Below are 16,089 nucleotides of genomic sequence, written 5' to 3'. Positions count from 1 at the left end.
CGAAGTTACCACGCATGCGTATTTACTCGAAATACTGGACGCTGATTGGTTGATTCTCTAAGCAGTGCTACCACAGCAATTTTTCGACTTAAAAATCATGGATAAATTTTGAAATTTCCCATAATAACGTCTGCCAGACCGTAATTATTACAGTCAATACTTGATTTACTGTTTTGCACCCATGAAAAATGTTTCTAAGGCATAACATGCTGACCTTCATTGCCAACATGACAAAACCAATAAAACTACCACGCACTGACTTATCGTAACTTTATTTTTGACAGTACATAAGACACACTCTTACCTAACTGTGAAATCACAAGGAAACGTCTTAATATAAATATAAAAATATAAATATCCATTAATAAATTAAGGAAAAGATTTAGTCAAAATGATTGAGACAACACAAAACTCACGCGAATTAAACCAGCAATTAATAAAAACTTAAACCAAATAACTTAGTTGTTATATTGCTCTGGAAGTACGTAGGAAATATCATCCCATGGGTGTCTGTACAACCCTTGCTTCAGCCTCTTCTGGTCCATGAAGTGGCCAATGAACCCTATCGAGCGCCCCAGCACGAAAAGGGAGTTAATTGCGCCAATATTTATGTACTCTTGAGCCTCCTCACTAAACAATAAAAATACATTGTTAGTATATTATTAAAGTTCGAGGGCTGTCGTTATGCAACGAGCGCATGCGAGTTGCATACCTAGACACTCGAGAACTTTAAGCGTTTTTTGTTGGAAGATTTCAATTTAAAATTAAAAAAAAATGTTACCAATAAAAAAGCACAAACCTGGTAAAACTGCCACAATTCCGCAGCATGTCCACAAACGAGCATGCAATCACCCCATCAACGTTCAGAATCAAGTTCGGTTTTTTGCTCGTTGTGATCTTCTCCACTTCCAAGGCGTACAACAGCAGTGGCGTCGCCGGGAAATTCGCCATCACGAACTCCTTGACAATTTTCACCCTTTGATCTGGATTATTAATAGACTTGACCCTGTGCCCTATCCCCATAATCAACTGTCCTTTATTCCTCATATGGTTAACAAACTCGGCCGGGTGCATGCCCGTGTCATACGCCTCACTGAACTGCTTGGCAGCGCCATCTAGCGCGCCCCCAAACCGGTCCCCAATGGTCAACAGCCCAGACACAAGACTCGAGACCAGATCTTTGCCAGCACGTGCACACACAATCGTGTTATGGGCCCCAGAGACCGCAGGCCCATGATCGGCCGTCACCATCAGACACATTTCGAAAAATTTGCAAACATAAGTTGGTAAACAACGCTGGAACCACAACAGGGAAATCACACCACCAATGCCTACATTTTTTTGTAAAACGTCGGAGATTGGCATGCCTGCATAGATCAATTCTTGGCCTCTTTCGTCACAAATTGACGTCATAAAACTGGCCGGTTTGCGAATTAGGCCCAGTTCACGTGCCCACGAGTAGTCCATCGGGACGGTAGGTGGCGGCACTTCCGCACGTGGGATTATCACGCCCTGTATTACCAGCTTTTCGTAAACTTCTTGAATCACCTCGCCGAGGTAATCAAAGGAGGCTGGGACGTGGGCACCGGCAGCCTTTAAGGCCTCGTTTTTGGCCGTTGCTGTTTCTTGGTTCGAGTTGGCGCAAGAGCCGGCGTGGCCGAATTGGACTTCGGAGGTGAACATGCCCGCACAGGTCCCTATATTCAAATTTTAGTTATTTTAAAGAAAGTCCATTAAACAATTGTCAATATCTCAAAAACTAAAAGTCGTAGTACAAAAATGAGGACAGATTTGGAATCCTCAGACAATTTTACGTCAGATAGGCTTACTTTTGATATAAATTTTCGGTTATTGTGACCTGTACAATTTTTTTATTAGAAGGCAGGTAAATAAAAATTTTGACCAAGTTGTTTTATTCAAATTATTCGAGCAATTTTAAGTGGAGTGCCACAAAATTTTGTGCAGAAATCAATAATTATTTAATAAAAAGAGCTACAAGTCGTTTTACATTAATTTAACAATTTTTTTTATTTTTTATTCACTTTTAATAAATTGGAAAAAATCAAACTCAACCATATTTCGTATAATATCTCAAAAACTACAAGTCGTAGAACAAAAGTGAAGACAGATTTGGAATCCCCAGACAATTTTACGTCAGATAGGCTTACTTTTGATATAAATTTTCGGTTATTGTGACCTGTACAATTTTTTTATTAGAAGGCAGGTAAATAAAAATTTTGACCAAGTTGTTTTATTCAAATTATTTGAGCAATTTTAAGAGGAGTGCCACAAAATTTTGTGCAGAAATCAATAATTATTTAATAAAAAGAGATACAAGTCGTTTTACATTAATTTACCAATTTTTTTTTATTTTTTATTCATTTTTAATAAATTGGAAAAAATCAAACTCAACCATATTTCGTATAATATCTCAAAAACTACAAGTCGTAGAACAAAAGTGAAGACAGATTTGGAATCCCCAGACAATTTTACGTCAGATAGGCTTACTTTTGATATAAATTTTCGGTTATTGTGACCTGTACAATTTTTTTATTAGAAGGCAGGTAAATAAAAATTTTGACCAAGTTGTTTTATTCAAATTATATGAGCAATTTTAAGTGGAGTGCCACAAAATTTTGTGCAGAAATCAATAATTATTTAATAAAAAGAGCTACAAGTCGTTTTACATTAATTTACCAATTTTTTTATTTTTTATTCATTTTTAATAAATTGGAAAAAATCAAACTCAACCATATTTCGTATAATATCTCAAAAACTACAAGTCGTAGAATAAAAGTGAAGACAGATTTGGAATCCCCAGACAATTTTACGTCAGATAGGCTTACTTTTGATATAAATTTTCAGATATTGAGACCTGTACAATTTTTTTATTGGAAGGCAGGTAAATAAAAATTTTGACCAAGTTGTTTTATTCAAATTATTTGAGCAATTTTAAGTGGAGTGCCACAAAATTTTGTGCTGAAATCGATAATTATATAATAAAAAGAACTACAAGTCGTTTTACATCAATTTACCATTTTTTTTATTTTTTATTCATTTTTAATAAATTGGAAAAAATTAAACTCAACCATATTTCGTCTAATATCTCAAAAACTAAAAGTCGTAGCACAAAAATGAAGACAGATTTGGAATCCTCAGACAATCTTACGTCAGATAGACATACATTTTTATTGATATTGACAGTTGTTAAAAAAAACAAAAAAAAACTTGACTAGTCGTTTAAGTATTACTTACCAATACACCAGGCCACTAACGGTTTGGTAATAATTTTATTCTTAAGGGCGTTGCAGACTTCATACTCTTCAACTCCGCCCACTTCGCCCAATAAAATAATCATTTTGACGTTCTCATCGCCTTGGTAACGCATAATATGGTCCATGAAGGTGGTACCGGGATACCTATCCCCGCCTATGGCCACGCCCTCATACACACCATCGGTGGCTTTCGATACAATATTATTAAGCTCATTGGACATCCCACCTGACCTTGAAACATAAGCCACACTTCCAGAGCGGTACAATTTCGAATGTAGAATATTATCCATCATTCCGCCAGTGTTGCCAATTTTGAAACACCCTGGCTTGACTCCGCCCACTGTGGCAGGTCCAATAATTGCAACCTTCTTCTCATTGGCTAGTTTGATCAGTTTGCGGGTTTGATTTTCGGGGATGCCTTCGGCAATGATCGCGATTGTTCGGATTTGGGGGAATTCCATCGTTTCGACGGTGCTTTGATAAGCGGAACGAAGCGACGCGAAGTTGACAAGGACGTCGGCTTCGGGATGCTTCGTCATAGCGTCGTTCATTTTTTTATAAACTATGTTACATCAATTAGTACGTTAAAATATATTTTTTTTTGTTAATTGTCAGACCTGGAATTAGAATTTCCTTATGTCCCCAATAGAATTTCTGCTTGTGATCCCCGGTAAATGGATAGATAATGGCGACAACGCTCGGTTCCGGCCGACTGCACACGAAGTCGAAATCAAGCATGCTTTGCACGGCTCGTGTTTGCATTCCCCAAACGATTGATTTCGTTTTGTTGGTAAACATGGGTGTTTGGACGCCCAATGAGTCGCCCTTTAGACAATTGACACACATTAAGTAACCGGTTAGTGTCTATGGAAGGGCATAAGATTTACCTTTTTGTAATTCTGTGGGATTTCTACGTGCACTACTTGGTTTGGTGTGACATCCTTTAACATTTATTTCGATCGTTAGAGACAATATTTATGGTATTCTAATAGAAAGCGAAGCTTTACGTGTTATAATGTGCAGCGAGAAAGTGGAACAAGAAGTGGGTAAAGCACAGAATAGAAGAAATAGTTTTTTTTTGCTTTAATAAGTTTATGAGACACCATGTATTCCACAAGTGGAAAAGTTCTGACAAAAGAGTGGTAATAACGGAGATATTTTTTTATTCACCCTGTATAGTATACACTGAATTAAGGACAGTGTTTTATGTACACATTTCCTAGCCAAAAACAGGTAAAAATACAAAAATGTACAGTGTTTAAATTTCAAGACAAAAAAAGATAAAATTTTGGTGCAATTATTTAATATTTACACGCAAATTCAAAACAAAATAAAATACAGAGTGTTGTTTAATTAATAGTTTAAGCACGAACAGAAAAAATAAAAGGAGAAAAAATAAAATGAAGTTAACGTAAGATAAGACATTGCTAAATAATTTAACTGTTTTTTGACACACTTTATGTACATACAAGGTGACCCATTGGTGTGCCAGCTCCATAACTTTTTTCTATACAAAATATCGACTTGATTTTATTTATTTATTTATTTTGACATTCTTTTCAGATAAAAAGTTTTAATTTTTTTTTCGAAAAAAAAAAACCATAGGTATTGGGGTTTTATTTGAAAAAATTTTTTTTTATATTAAAACAGCCTGTATACAAATCAAAGTATTTTTTAAATGTGCCCTATTGTCAGACCTGTCGCCTAAAAAAAACAATCGATAGTTTGCATAGTAAAAAAGTTATGGAGCATGTACGGCACCCCTGGGTCACTCTGTATATCGTTTTTAGATCACAGACAAAATACACATTTTTGTAGCTAACCAAAAAAAAACATTTTATATAACAAAATGTAGTGTTTCGAAAAATTTTACGACTTCAGAACCTTGCAAATTTTTACACAGACTATTTCGAAATTCAGTTAAAACCAATCTCAAAAAATATATAGCGGTAATATTAAGGATTTTCATGCTAATTATACAAAAAAAAATCAAGCACAAAAAATAAATCCCATTAAGTTTAATTGTCAATATTTGTTTAGTATTATTTTTTTTATTTTGAGTTTCATTCATTTATATCAAGCAAACAAAGCCTAAAAATTTTGGGTGACACTCTGTATATTTAATAAGAAGTAGGTCTAAATTCAATTTTAAGATTTAACTAACGGATTTTAAGAAAAAACTTAAATACGAAATTGAAGAGAAAATTTTAAATTGTAATAACATGTTTTTTTGTTTGTTATTTTTTCAGTCACTACTGAAATATCCGATACTATTATATCAAATAAAATACAGAATACTTTCAGATTCAACAATGACTTTTAGTGTATTAGGTCACAGTTACAAAAAAAAAAAAACAGAAAAAAAAGAAACAACGTACGATTTCACTGGACACTCTGTATGAAAATATTTTCAAAATTGCAACCAAACACCAAAAACAAAATTTACAGGGAGTTTCTAAAATATTTGCTTTTTTCAATGACAAGCAAATAAAGCGTAAAAATTTTGGTTGACACTCTGTATTCTAAAGAAGGAGAAACAATAAATACGGTATTGAACAGAAAATTTTTAAGTGCAATAATATGTTCATGGCATTGACTAATTTTCATTAAACACATAACAAAATTATAAAATTATAAAGTTGGTAAAAAGTAAAATAGTAATAAACAATCGTATATACAGGGTGGAGTTACTAAAGTATCTTTTGACTGTATCTCGAAAACTAATAACCGCACGGAAATCAGTCTTTGGTATTAAAAACTCTGTATTTTTCTCTGTATCTGTCATTTTTTTCAGAATTTTTCTACAATTGATTATAATTAAAATTAATTAATTTAATTACTAAGTAGCTGCAAAAATGTGTCATATGTAAACAAGCGATGCTTAAATGTCGTTTTGTGACAAAAATCCGTAAAAAATAAAAAAATCAAATAAACGTAAAAAATATTCTAAAAAAATTATTAGTTTTTGAGAAATACCTAGTGAAAGATACAAACTTACAGACCGCTTCAATTCATGTATAACAATTTGATAATAAAAACTAGATCAAAGACAGGGTGTAAAAAGCGCCATCTGTTGCGCCAAACAGCATAAAACTCGGCCTTAAAAACAATTTTCGTAATTATCTATTACCCAATTACTTTTATCATCGATAAACATGTTTCATTCACATTTGAACCGAACGATAAACCGCCTGCACCTTATCACAAAATTGGTAAATATTTACAAGAAATTACGTCATCCCCTCGACCAATCAATAGAGGAAAAAGTTAAAAGTGTCAACCAAACCACCAATAGAACAGAAACAAAACACCACAGAGACACCAAACAAAAACATAAACAACTCACTTGTATTTTCCTACTGCAAGCGGCGGCAGCCGCCACCCCCCCATCCACCCCTTCCACCCCCAAACTCTTCTTATTCGGCTCTTTCTCACCACTGGGCAGCAAAAAATTAGCCGTTGCAAATTCAACGTTATTCTCCTGTGGAATGGGGCGCGTGCCCAGCGCCATGCCACAAATGGCCGTCATGTGTGTCTCAGGCCCGAACACGTACAGGGGAATCCCCAAAGTCTGGCCAACCTCCCTCATCCGCCGCAAGCCCTCTTGATAATTCGGTCCAGCTCTCCGGACGAAAATCGAGACTTTGTGCTCGATCAAACGTTGTTGGAACTCCACCAAAGCGGTGATAATACCGCGAAAAGTCGCCGCCACATTTGTAAAATTCGCAATCCCACCCCCAGTTATCAAAACTTTACCCTGGGGGTGCTTCTCTTGCGTCATAAGCGAGAGAATCGTCTTGGCATATTCGTAGGTTTGTTGTTCGGAAGGCGCCCCCGAATATTCGCCATAATTTGCCAGCTCTTTGGCGCCCCCTAGATCGCAAATCGTGTCGCTGTAAATCACGGAGGCGCCGCCCCCAGCCACCATTGTCCAAATCCGTCCCGATTTATTCAAAATTGTGAGCTTGAGACTGGCGCCCGATTTTGAATCAAGGTCGGCAATGTAGGCCTCCTCTACAATAAAAATTAATTTTTTGTTTTTTGAGACACCCTGTATGCAAGAATTGTGTGCATAATATTTGAATAAAAATAACTCGAGAATGATTATTTATAATTCAAGGTCGCCAAACATTGATAACACAAAAATTAACCATGGTAACAATTTTTATCAATCGAATCATCACTTTATTAAAACAATAAAAATAGAAGGCGATACGGATCAATGATGGATGCATTATCGTAACGTGAAATGAAACGAAATTCGAACAAACAAATCCACTCGAAATCATGCTTAATTCAAAACGCTTTTATTGACACAATAGAATTTATAAAAGTAATTTTCTTGTCCAGTGACACAATATCGGAATAATATATGTGGTATTGTTACAATTGCGAGTATTATATCAACGTGTGGCAACGTGATTTAATACATTTTTTGCCTACTTTACATAATTTCTGTTATTAGCCATAGTTAAAAACTGGTTAAAACAAATATTTTTCGTAAAAATAAGAAGCAAAAAAACACGATTGTTTTAGCAAAATTTCGTCAAAAATAAACCAAAATTTAAAACACAGCAACACAGCCCATAAACACGTTTTTGTGATAAAAAAATATTGAAATATTTTGTTTAAATTGAAGGTGGGTAAAAAAGAACTATTCAAACCAGAAAATTAAAAAATATAAAGAAAAAATAAACAAAACTGGTTCAAAAATTCAATAGTTTTTTATTTTTTTTAAATGCGACATTTTGACACAAATAATATTTCTTACGTCATTTTTAATTATTGACAGATACACATCTTTATCTTTCTGAAAAGTACAAAAAAGTTCAAAAAAATAAATAAAAAAACTTAAAAAAAGAAGAAAATAAAATAAAAAAGTTATAAAAATTATTGAGAGTATTGCACAAGGAACTTTATCTTTTTATTTTGGCTTTGTTTTACAAAGAGTGTTTGTTTATTTTTGTTTTTGTTTTTGTATTTAGGTGTCATATATTAAGTGTTTTCATGCAAATTGTACAAAAAATTATAATAAAAAACAATTGCCGCCTCATGTCCATGTTTAATGAGCAATTTTTTTTTCATAATTTTTTAATTTTTAATTTCATTTTTTTCTTATTACCAGGTAAAAGTAAAAAAGTGTACTCAGTGAACAAAAATGTCGGTTGTCATTAAAAAAAAATAAGAATGACATCACCACTCAAAAACAAATGACATCATAAATGGCTCTATAATGTCAAAATAAAGTATTTAAAAAAATAAAATCTAAGTGCTAGAAATTTTTTTTGAAAAATGACTATTGAGAAAGCTATAAATTTTGTGCGTTACTTTTGATTAAGTCTGTATATAGTAATTTTGGATGGCTTTAGAAACAAAACACATAAATATACTAACGTTGAAAAAAATATAAGAAATTAATAAATTTTATAAACTAGAAGTAAGATATTGTAAATTAAAAAAAATCTGCAAAAGCATGAAAAATAATTTTGTGTATTTTTTATTAAACTTTTCTTCCCAGTAAAAATTTTTATCTCGATACTACTAATATCTCAAAATTTTTACAAAAAAAAACACAAAAATAAAAAATAGTGTCGTTCAAAATAAAATAAAAAAAAAAACAATGGCAAACCAATTTTTTTAATTTGGTTAGTTTTCAACTTTTTTCTAAAGAATATAGCATATATTTTTATTTATTATAACAGTACACCAATTTTTTTGTATTTTTGGAATACCGCAGCTGACTAGACCGTCTTAAGTCATAGAATTTTTTTCATAAAATTTTGAACATTAAAGTGTTTTCATAAAAAAACTATCGAATTTGCCAATCCAATGATAATAATAACAACGATTTTTTCATACTTCACCTAAACTGAGCCAAAAAAATCGTAAAAAATTCGAACGAAAATTACATTATTTTTCGTTTTGCGAGCGATTGGGGAAGCTTTTCTATCCAAACAGCGTATGTTTTTTTTAAAAGCAATTTTTGCATCTTTCGAGCATTTAAGCACACTTTAAAAAAATTGCTAAACCGTCCAATAATTCCAAAATTGTAGACTAAAGTTCGTTAAAAATAAGTCAAAAATAAAGTAAAAAGTCTGGTACTTAGGCGTTTTTCGAGCAGTTACGCACATTTTTCAGCATTCAAGTGGTAATTAAAAACTTTCTCATAAAAAATTTCCCATTAGTTTACAACGCAGAGCAATCAAAACGTTGGTAAGTGTCGAAATTGATAACAAAACATGTGGGGTACAAGTTAGCTAAAAGCTAAAAAGTTGAAATAACTTGTAAACAATTTTTTTTTCAAATTTACTTCTAGATAAAAGTAACCAAAAAATTATATTTTGCATAAAAATTTGCTCAAAAATATACATTTGAGTTAATTCTTCGAAAAAATTTCAAAAAATCGATTTCTTTACCTACCGACTGCGCCCAACCGTTGTGTCTTTTAATACATTTTCATTGTCTTACAACACGAAAAATTCGAAAAAAAAATAAATATATGGAAAAAGAGTAACTAAATAATTTCTTAACTGTCAGAAATCTAAGATCCCCGATTATCCACCACACACAAAAAATTCCAAGTAAGTCAGGCGGCAGTCAAGTCTCAATTAATTAACCAATTTATTAAAAAACCAAAAAACAAAAAAAATTCCTACCGACTGCGCCTAACACTATACTTATTATGTTAGACACACTGTATTTCTCAAACAATTTTTGACTCACCTGGATATGCATCACGTCCAAACGGCGGCGGATAATCAATCTCGCCCCACATTGGCTTACAAATAAAATCAGCCGTAGCGTCCAACTTAGCCGCCAAATCCAAAACATAAATCTCCTTCTGGGTGACGACCAATGGATTAATTTCCAAATAAGTAAAATACAAATCAACGTACAACTTGTACAAATTATTCACAAAATTCGCAATCATCGCCTTTTTACTCGCATCAACTTGACTCAACAAAGCCTCCGTGATGCGCTTTTCATCGACACTTTCACCCACAGGAACCTCCAATTTCACAGCTTTCGAATCAACATCACCGATATCAACGCCACCTTGATGATAAAACAGGATCGTATCGCCATGTCGGTGCGAATAAATACAAACATAGACTTCTTCGTTGTCTTTGTGAGGAACAAAAGGTTCGATGATAAAATTGCGAAGTTTGCCGGTGGCGGCACCGATTTTTTGCTCTTTGTTCATACGATCGCTTATCCATTGCTGCACTTCGGCTAAATCTTTATTGACAGCGATCAAACCTAAATAAAAAAATATATATAGTTTAAAAAGTTTGAAGCACTCGCTACGCTCGTACCTAATTTTCCTCTCCGTTTGATAAGTTGGTCAGGTTTCACAACCAACTTTTCGCTTTTCAACCATGGATGTGTGGCCACTAATTCGGAAAATTTCGTTTCGGGTTCGACCGAAGCGAAGCGACATTGCACAGCGGCGGTACCGCCAGGTAAGTGTTTGTTGATTAGATTTTTTCCGGTCGCTTCTCTTATTGCCTTCGCCGACATTTTTCTAGTTTCTAATCAACGAATTGATAAAAAAAATCAATGTTATTTAAATATAACAACAATGTTGTCTATAAATAAATAAACACATAGATAACTGAACTAGTAAAAAAAGTCATAGTAGAGTTATGTATTCTCTTCTATAAATAGTGACAATACAAACGAACAAAACAAAAATAGTTGACGTCATGTTGTTATCTTCCATGTAGTTAATTTGTTTTGTGTTAATGGTCGAAATTAAAAATAAGAGAATGTTTATTACTGTTTTAACTCATTTTTTGTCATTAAACATTTTTTATGTTGTTGTAGTTTTTGATCAATAATTTAATTAAACACATAGTCAAATTTTCGCTTCTTTGTAACCAAATGTCAATCTAAATTTATAGCAAAAAGTATCATATGATTTTTTTATTGTTTGTTTAAGTTGGCAATACTGAAGTTTTTTTGGCAAATACAACCACAATAAAATAGTATTAGTGTTTGTAAATCAGAAATTATGTTGGTCACATTGAAAAATGTAGAAACAAAAGATATGGCACTTAAATGCCAACTTAATTTTAAACATAAAAAAATTAAAATTCAACTAAATGTCAGTTTCAAAATTCTTTAAAACGTATACAGGGTGACTCTACTAATAGCACATTTTAGTATTATATCTCAAAAACTAATAATATCTAATAATATTAAATACTTTATTTTTTCACTGTCAGTAATTTTTTTCTAGAAGTGCATATAATTAAAATTAATTAATTAATATATAGCATGACAGAGTAAAATATATTTTTACACAATTTATTTGAATTACTTTTAAAATATAATAAAAATCTCCCAAATATCAAAATATTTTTATCTAGAGTTGGCAACATTAAATTGGCAACTTATTTGATAAAATTTGATTGTGAAATTTGGGTGATAAAAGCAAGTTTGTCAACTGTAAATAAATTTATATCCAGTGATCAAGAATGACTTTTTGGGTTGGTAGTACTGAATTTGGTTTTTAATTATTATCTGACACTTCAAACTTCAAACAGTAGTTAAAACATTAACCTAAAAATTGTCATTCAAAACCGTGTTCATTCAGTATATTTTTTTAAATGGATTTTAATAATATGTATACAGAGTGAACCAAAAGTACCAAAACCAAAAATCCTTAAACAGGTCGATTTTATTATTTTTAATGCTACATTTTGACACCACAATGACATTTCTGACGTCATACGTTTTTGAGTAATGACGTCATTTTTAATTTTTTTACATATTTCTATCATTCCGGTAAGTATAAAAAAATAAAAAAAAAAGAAAATAAAATAAAAAAAGCTTTATTTTTTTCCGTCCTTCCATATTTTGTGTTAAGGTGTCGTATTAAATGATTTTATGCCAATTTAGAAAAAAAATACAAAAAAGTATTGCCACTTATAAAATAAGTCAAAAAAATCGATTACGCTTAATTATCAATATATTTTTTATTTTATAATTTTTTTATTTATAGTTTCATTTCTATATTTTTTTTCTTATTACCATAAAAATACGTACTATCAAAAAAAAAACAAGAATGTCAGTTGTCATTAAAAAAATTAGAAATTAGAATGTCACTGTAAAAAAATTAAATCAAACTTTTCTTTTTTTTTAATGACTATTTACAAAGATATAAATTTTGTGCTCTATTTTTGGTTCAGTCTGTATAATTAGATGTAGAGTCACGATTAAAAATAATGCCACACCGAAGCCACAAATCTTTTCGGTATGTGTGTGCGTTTGGACAGGTTGGTAGAGGTGTCATTCTATTTTATTGTGACTGTACAGAAGGCCAAAAAAAAATATTTTAATCAAACGAAAAGTGAAATTTAAATTATTGCTTAATTAATTAATATTTGGATGAAAATGTGTCAAATTAATGAACTTGCACGCACTCCAATTACACATTTGCATTTCTAGTTATGCACTTCCGGTTTCACCGGAAGTAACCATTTAAGAAATGTGAGAGTTGCCAATTATCCACAAATCAGTCTTCCATTAAGAAACACTCATAAACGAGTTAAATGCTTCACCCTGTATTATAATGCGATAATTTTGTAGTTACCGTAACTACACGAAAAAAACTACAATTTTTAATTACATTTTTCCATCAATTACGATAATTACGAAGAGAAAGTCACTCAAAAAAGTTAACATGAGCGTCAGTAATTCATTACTTGTGTCGTCGCGAAGAAAAAAATTGTTTTCGCAGTTGATAAAAAATCGAAAATTGCATAGTAATAATACGTAGCGTCAGCTATAAATAATTAATAATCGACCTAAATTAACCAATTGTTGCAAAATTTTCGGCGGGATTCACTTATGTCGACTTTCTAATTTCGGTGAAACTCGGATGAAAATAAAGAAAAATCGAACGCACACCACATTTCGAATGCGTTGACCTTGCCCTTATGAAAAATTAAAAACTGACACATACCACACACACACGTACACGTGTAATGTTTTCAAGTAAAACCGGGACTTTACCTTAACGTTTCCACGTCCACCAGTGCACTGCACCACTCGAGATGCGATCTCTCGTTTAATATCGCGTTGATAAGGAATTTGTGTGATAAGAATATGACACGGAGAAAGTCACTCCAAGACTGACCAGATTCCAGCAAATCGCGTGAATGAAGTATTATCGTACGATGTGTGTTGGGGGGACGACCGGATTGTCCCGACGTTGAATTTAGAGGTCATTGAAGACCTTTTCTGGGCCTATTTTTGACGAGTTTCACCTGGTTTTGATTTTTTTTTTTTGAAAATTTTGGGAAATTTCGTTAGGTTGGCAACCTTGCGGTATACAGGAGGTGTAGGAAATGAAGGTCGGGGTCGGTGGATGACACCACTGCTCGGACGCGTGTTACGAAAATGTCATCGATTATATTTTCAAATCACGCGATTTATTTTTACTATTTGATCAGTATTTTTGCAATTTATCGCATGTCACTAGGTAAACAGCGGTGCTTGCTGTGCAAATAGGGAATTTTATTTGTTGTGTGAACATTATTTTTTTAAAATCGGCCCAAAAATATTGTACTCCCTTCGCCCGTGCTGTAAACTATTTCTAAAGTAAAACATAACAGTAAAGTTTCTTCATGTGGGCTTTATATTTTCCAGACGTTAAGTAATCAACTATTTCGAAAAAGTTTTTTGATTTTTTTATACACTTTTTTTTAATATTCTTGCTGCAAACAAATATTGTTCATGTGGGCATTTATTTTTCCAAAAGCGTTTGGTAATCAACTATTTCGAAAGAACAAAGCGAACGTCATTAGGTGAAATTCTAAAGCATGTATTTCGGTTTTTATATTTTTTTTCAAAAATTTTGGTAATTTTTCAATTCCTCTGAAGCAGAAAATCTCAAATATCTCCGAAACTATCAGACGTGGCTCTTGAAGTTTGGTATTTTTGAAAAGCTCAACTAATTTCCCAACTTACGAAGAAAAAAAAATAGAAAAAAAAGGCACAAAAAATAACCGAAAAAATTTAATATATCCCTCGATAACTTCAAAACAAAGCAAAATTTTCGAAATTTCTCGACGCCAAGCGATTTGTCGAAACGATTTACGTACATATAGCCCAAAAAACTTTATTCTGGGTTTAAAATACGCACCCAAACATAAGAAGATAAAAAAAGGGCACAAAAAATAACCCAAAAAATTTAATATATTCGTCGATAACTTCTAAAGTAACCAAAATTTTCTCGATTTCTCGACGCCAGACGATTGGTCGAAATGATTTTCGTACATATAGCCCAAAAAATTTATTCTGGGTTTGAAATTCGCATCAAATGACAAAAATTAGTTTTTCAAAATTGTAAAGTTTTAAATGCATTTTTCAAAAAAAATTTAACAAACCGACAAAATCTGCTTTTAATTATCTATTAAATGGAGAAAACCTGGAACTGACTGGAAATATAGCTTTCACTTTGAAGGAGTTTTAATTTTTTTTGACTTTTTAAAATAAAAAATTCTTTTCCTCGAAAACTATTAGTTCCGTATCAAGACGGTTAGAATTCCCCAGACAATTTTTCATAAAAAATTGTTAATCATTAATTGGAAAATTCCTTTTTGACCAATTTTCTCCGTATTAAGTAACAGAAATAGAAAAATTAATAAACTTTAAAGACTTTAAAGACATAAAATCGCTCCTTTTATCTTCAAAAGAATCTTTATTAAGTGGATTTAAAAAAGGAAGCACTATGTCATTGATAAAATCAACAAATAGCTGTTTTCTGTAGATAAATTGTGTTGGAAAGCCCACCTGTATGTTACGTGTCCTGATTAAAATATTTTAAAAATGTAAGAAACAATTAATTTAGAGCCAAAAAACCTACACAAACAAATCAAGGAAACCCAAAAAAATAATCTTATTCTTGTTGTGATTGTAGAAAAGGAAACGCACTATCGTCACCCTTCAAATGATAAAAATTATCACAAAAGTGTCACATAATTAACATTAGTTGTTCTCGCTCAAAATAATTCCAAATTCTATAAGTTTTTTTCTAGTTTTAGTTTCCTGAACAAATTTTCATAACAAAATTCGAACTTGGGAGATTTTGCTTAATTTGAATTCAATTAGGTTTTTTCCGATTTGTCTCTGAAAACCTGACGTCCTTGCCCACATAACAATGCATTCCGTAGTACTGTATGTGACGTCAATGTCCCCCTAAGCCGGCCCTGTCCCCTCCCAAAAACAGCGTGATAGCCCCGTGAAAACAACAACTTTGCAACTTTATCTCTTGTCTGATGCAATCGGAGACGACCTTCCCCAGGTCAGGAACCTGCAGTTGTGCCCCCTTTAATAACCCCAGTGCGCCGTTAACGCCTCATTCACATTCCAAGTGCTTCGAGACGCCGGTAAAAATTTGAAGGTTATGTGTGGGAAAAAACCGCCCAGTGCTATTCAAATCACTCGTAACGCGTTAAAAACGCGACTAACATACATAATTACGGTAATTAACGTGAGAAAACGTAAAAATCGAGCGTAAAATTTAAATTGACATTTAGTTTAATTTTTGACATTTGACAGCTGGATGATTTCAACAAAATTTGGGAAAAAAGCACTCAATACTCACAATTCGATGCCAAAAACACGGAATTTTCCAAGAATTGGGTCAAATTTCAGTCACAGAATTACTAAAAGTGGGTTAATTACCCCAATTTTCGAGTTGAAACTACAAACAGCAAACTTGTGTCACTTCAGAGTTTTGACTGGTCAAAAACGCGTTCAGCGGACATTAACACTTGGGGTAGGGAGTAAAAAAAGGACACAA

General features: G+C 32.5%; 1 protein-coding gene across 4 annotated transcripts; it reads right to left on the bottom strand.

Annotated features, from left to right (window-relative positions):
• Positions 1-253: 253 nt before the first annotated feature.
• On the bottom strand, positions 254-16,049 carry ATPCL (ATP citrate lyase). Of its 4 annotated transcripts, none has more exons than XM_008196507.3 (9): positions 15,892-16,049; positions 10,592-10,807; positions 9,999-10,535; positions 6,622-7,289; positions 4,163-4,216; positions 3,893-4,100; positions 3,256-3,837; positions 800-1,697; positions 254-630 (listed from the first exon to the last, which is right to left on the bottom strand). In XM_008196507.3, exons 2-9 carry the CDS (start codon positions 10,794-10,796, stop codon positions 459-461), a joined length of 3,324 nt encoding a protein of 1,107 aa, XP_008194729.1. In that variant the 5' UTR covers positions 10,797-10,807; positions 15,892-16,049; the 3' UTR covers positions 254-458. The 4 variants fall into 4 exon arrangements, with proteins under 4 accessions (XP_008194729.1, XP_008194728.1, XP_015836324.1 ...); XM_008196506.3 differs by lacking the exon at positions 15,892-16,049 and adding an exon at positions 13,296-13,456; XM_015980838.2 differs by lacking the exons at positions 4,163-4,216; positions 15,892-16,049 and adding an exon at positions 13,296-13,456 and having other exon boundaries at positions 3,893-4,139.
• Between the last annotated feature and the right edge of the window lie 40 nt (positions 16,050-16,089).

The sequence above is a fragment of the Tribolium castaneum genome, chromosome 8 (genome assembly GCF_031307605.1).
Source record: "Tribolium castaneum strain GA2 chromosome 8, icTriCast1.1, whole genome shotgun sequence".
NCBI lineage: Eukaryota > Metazoa > Arthropoda > Insecta > Coleoptera > Tenebrionidae > Tribolium > Tribolium castaneum.
This window is presented reverse-complemented; position numbering and strand designations above follow the sequence as displayed.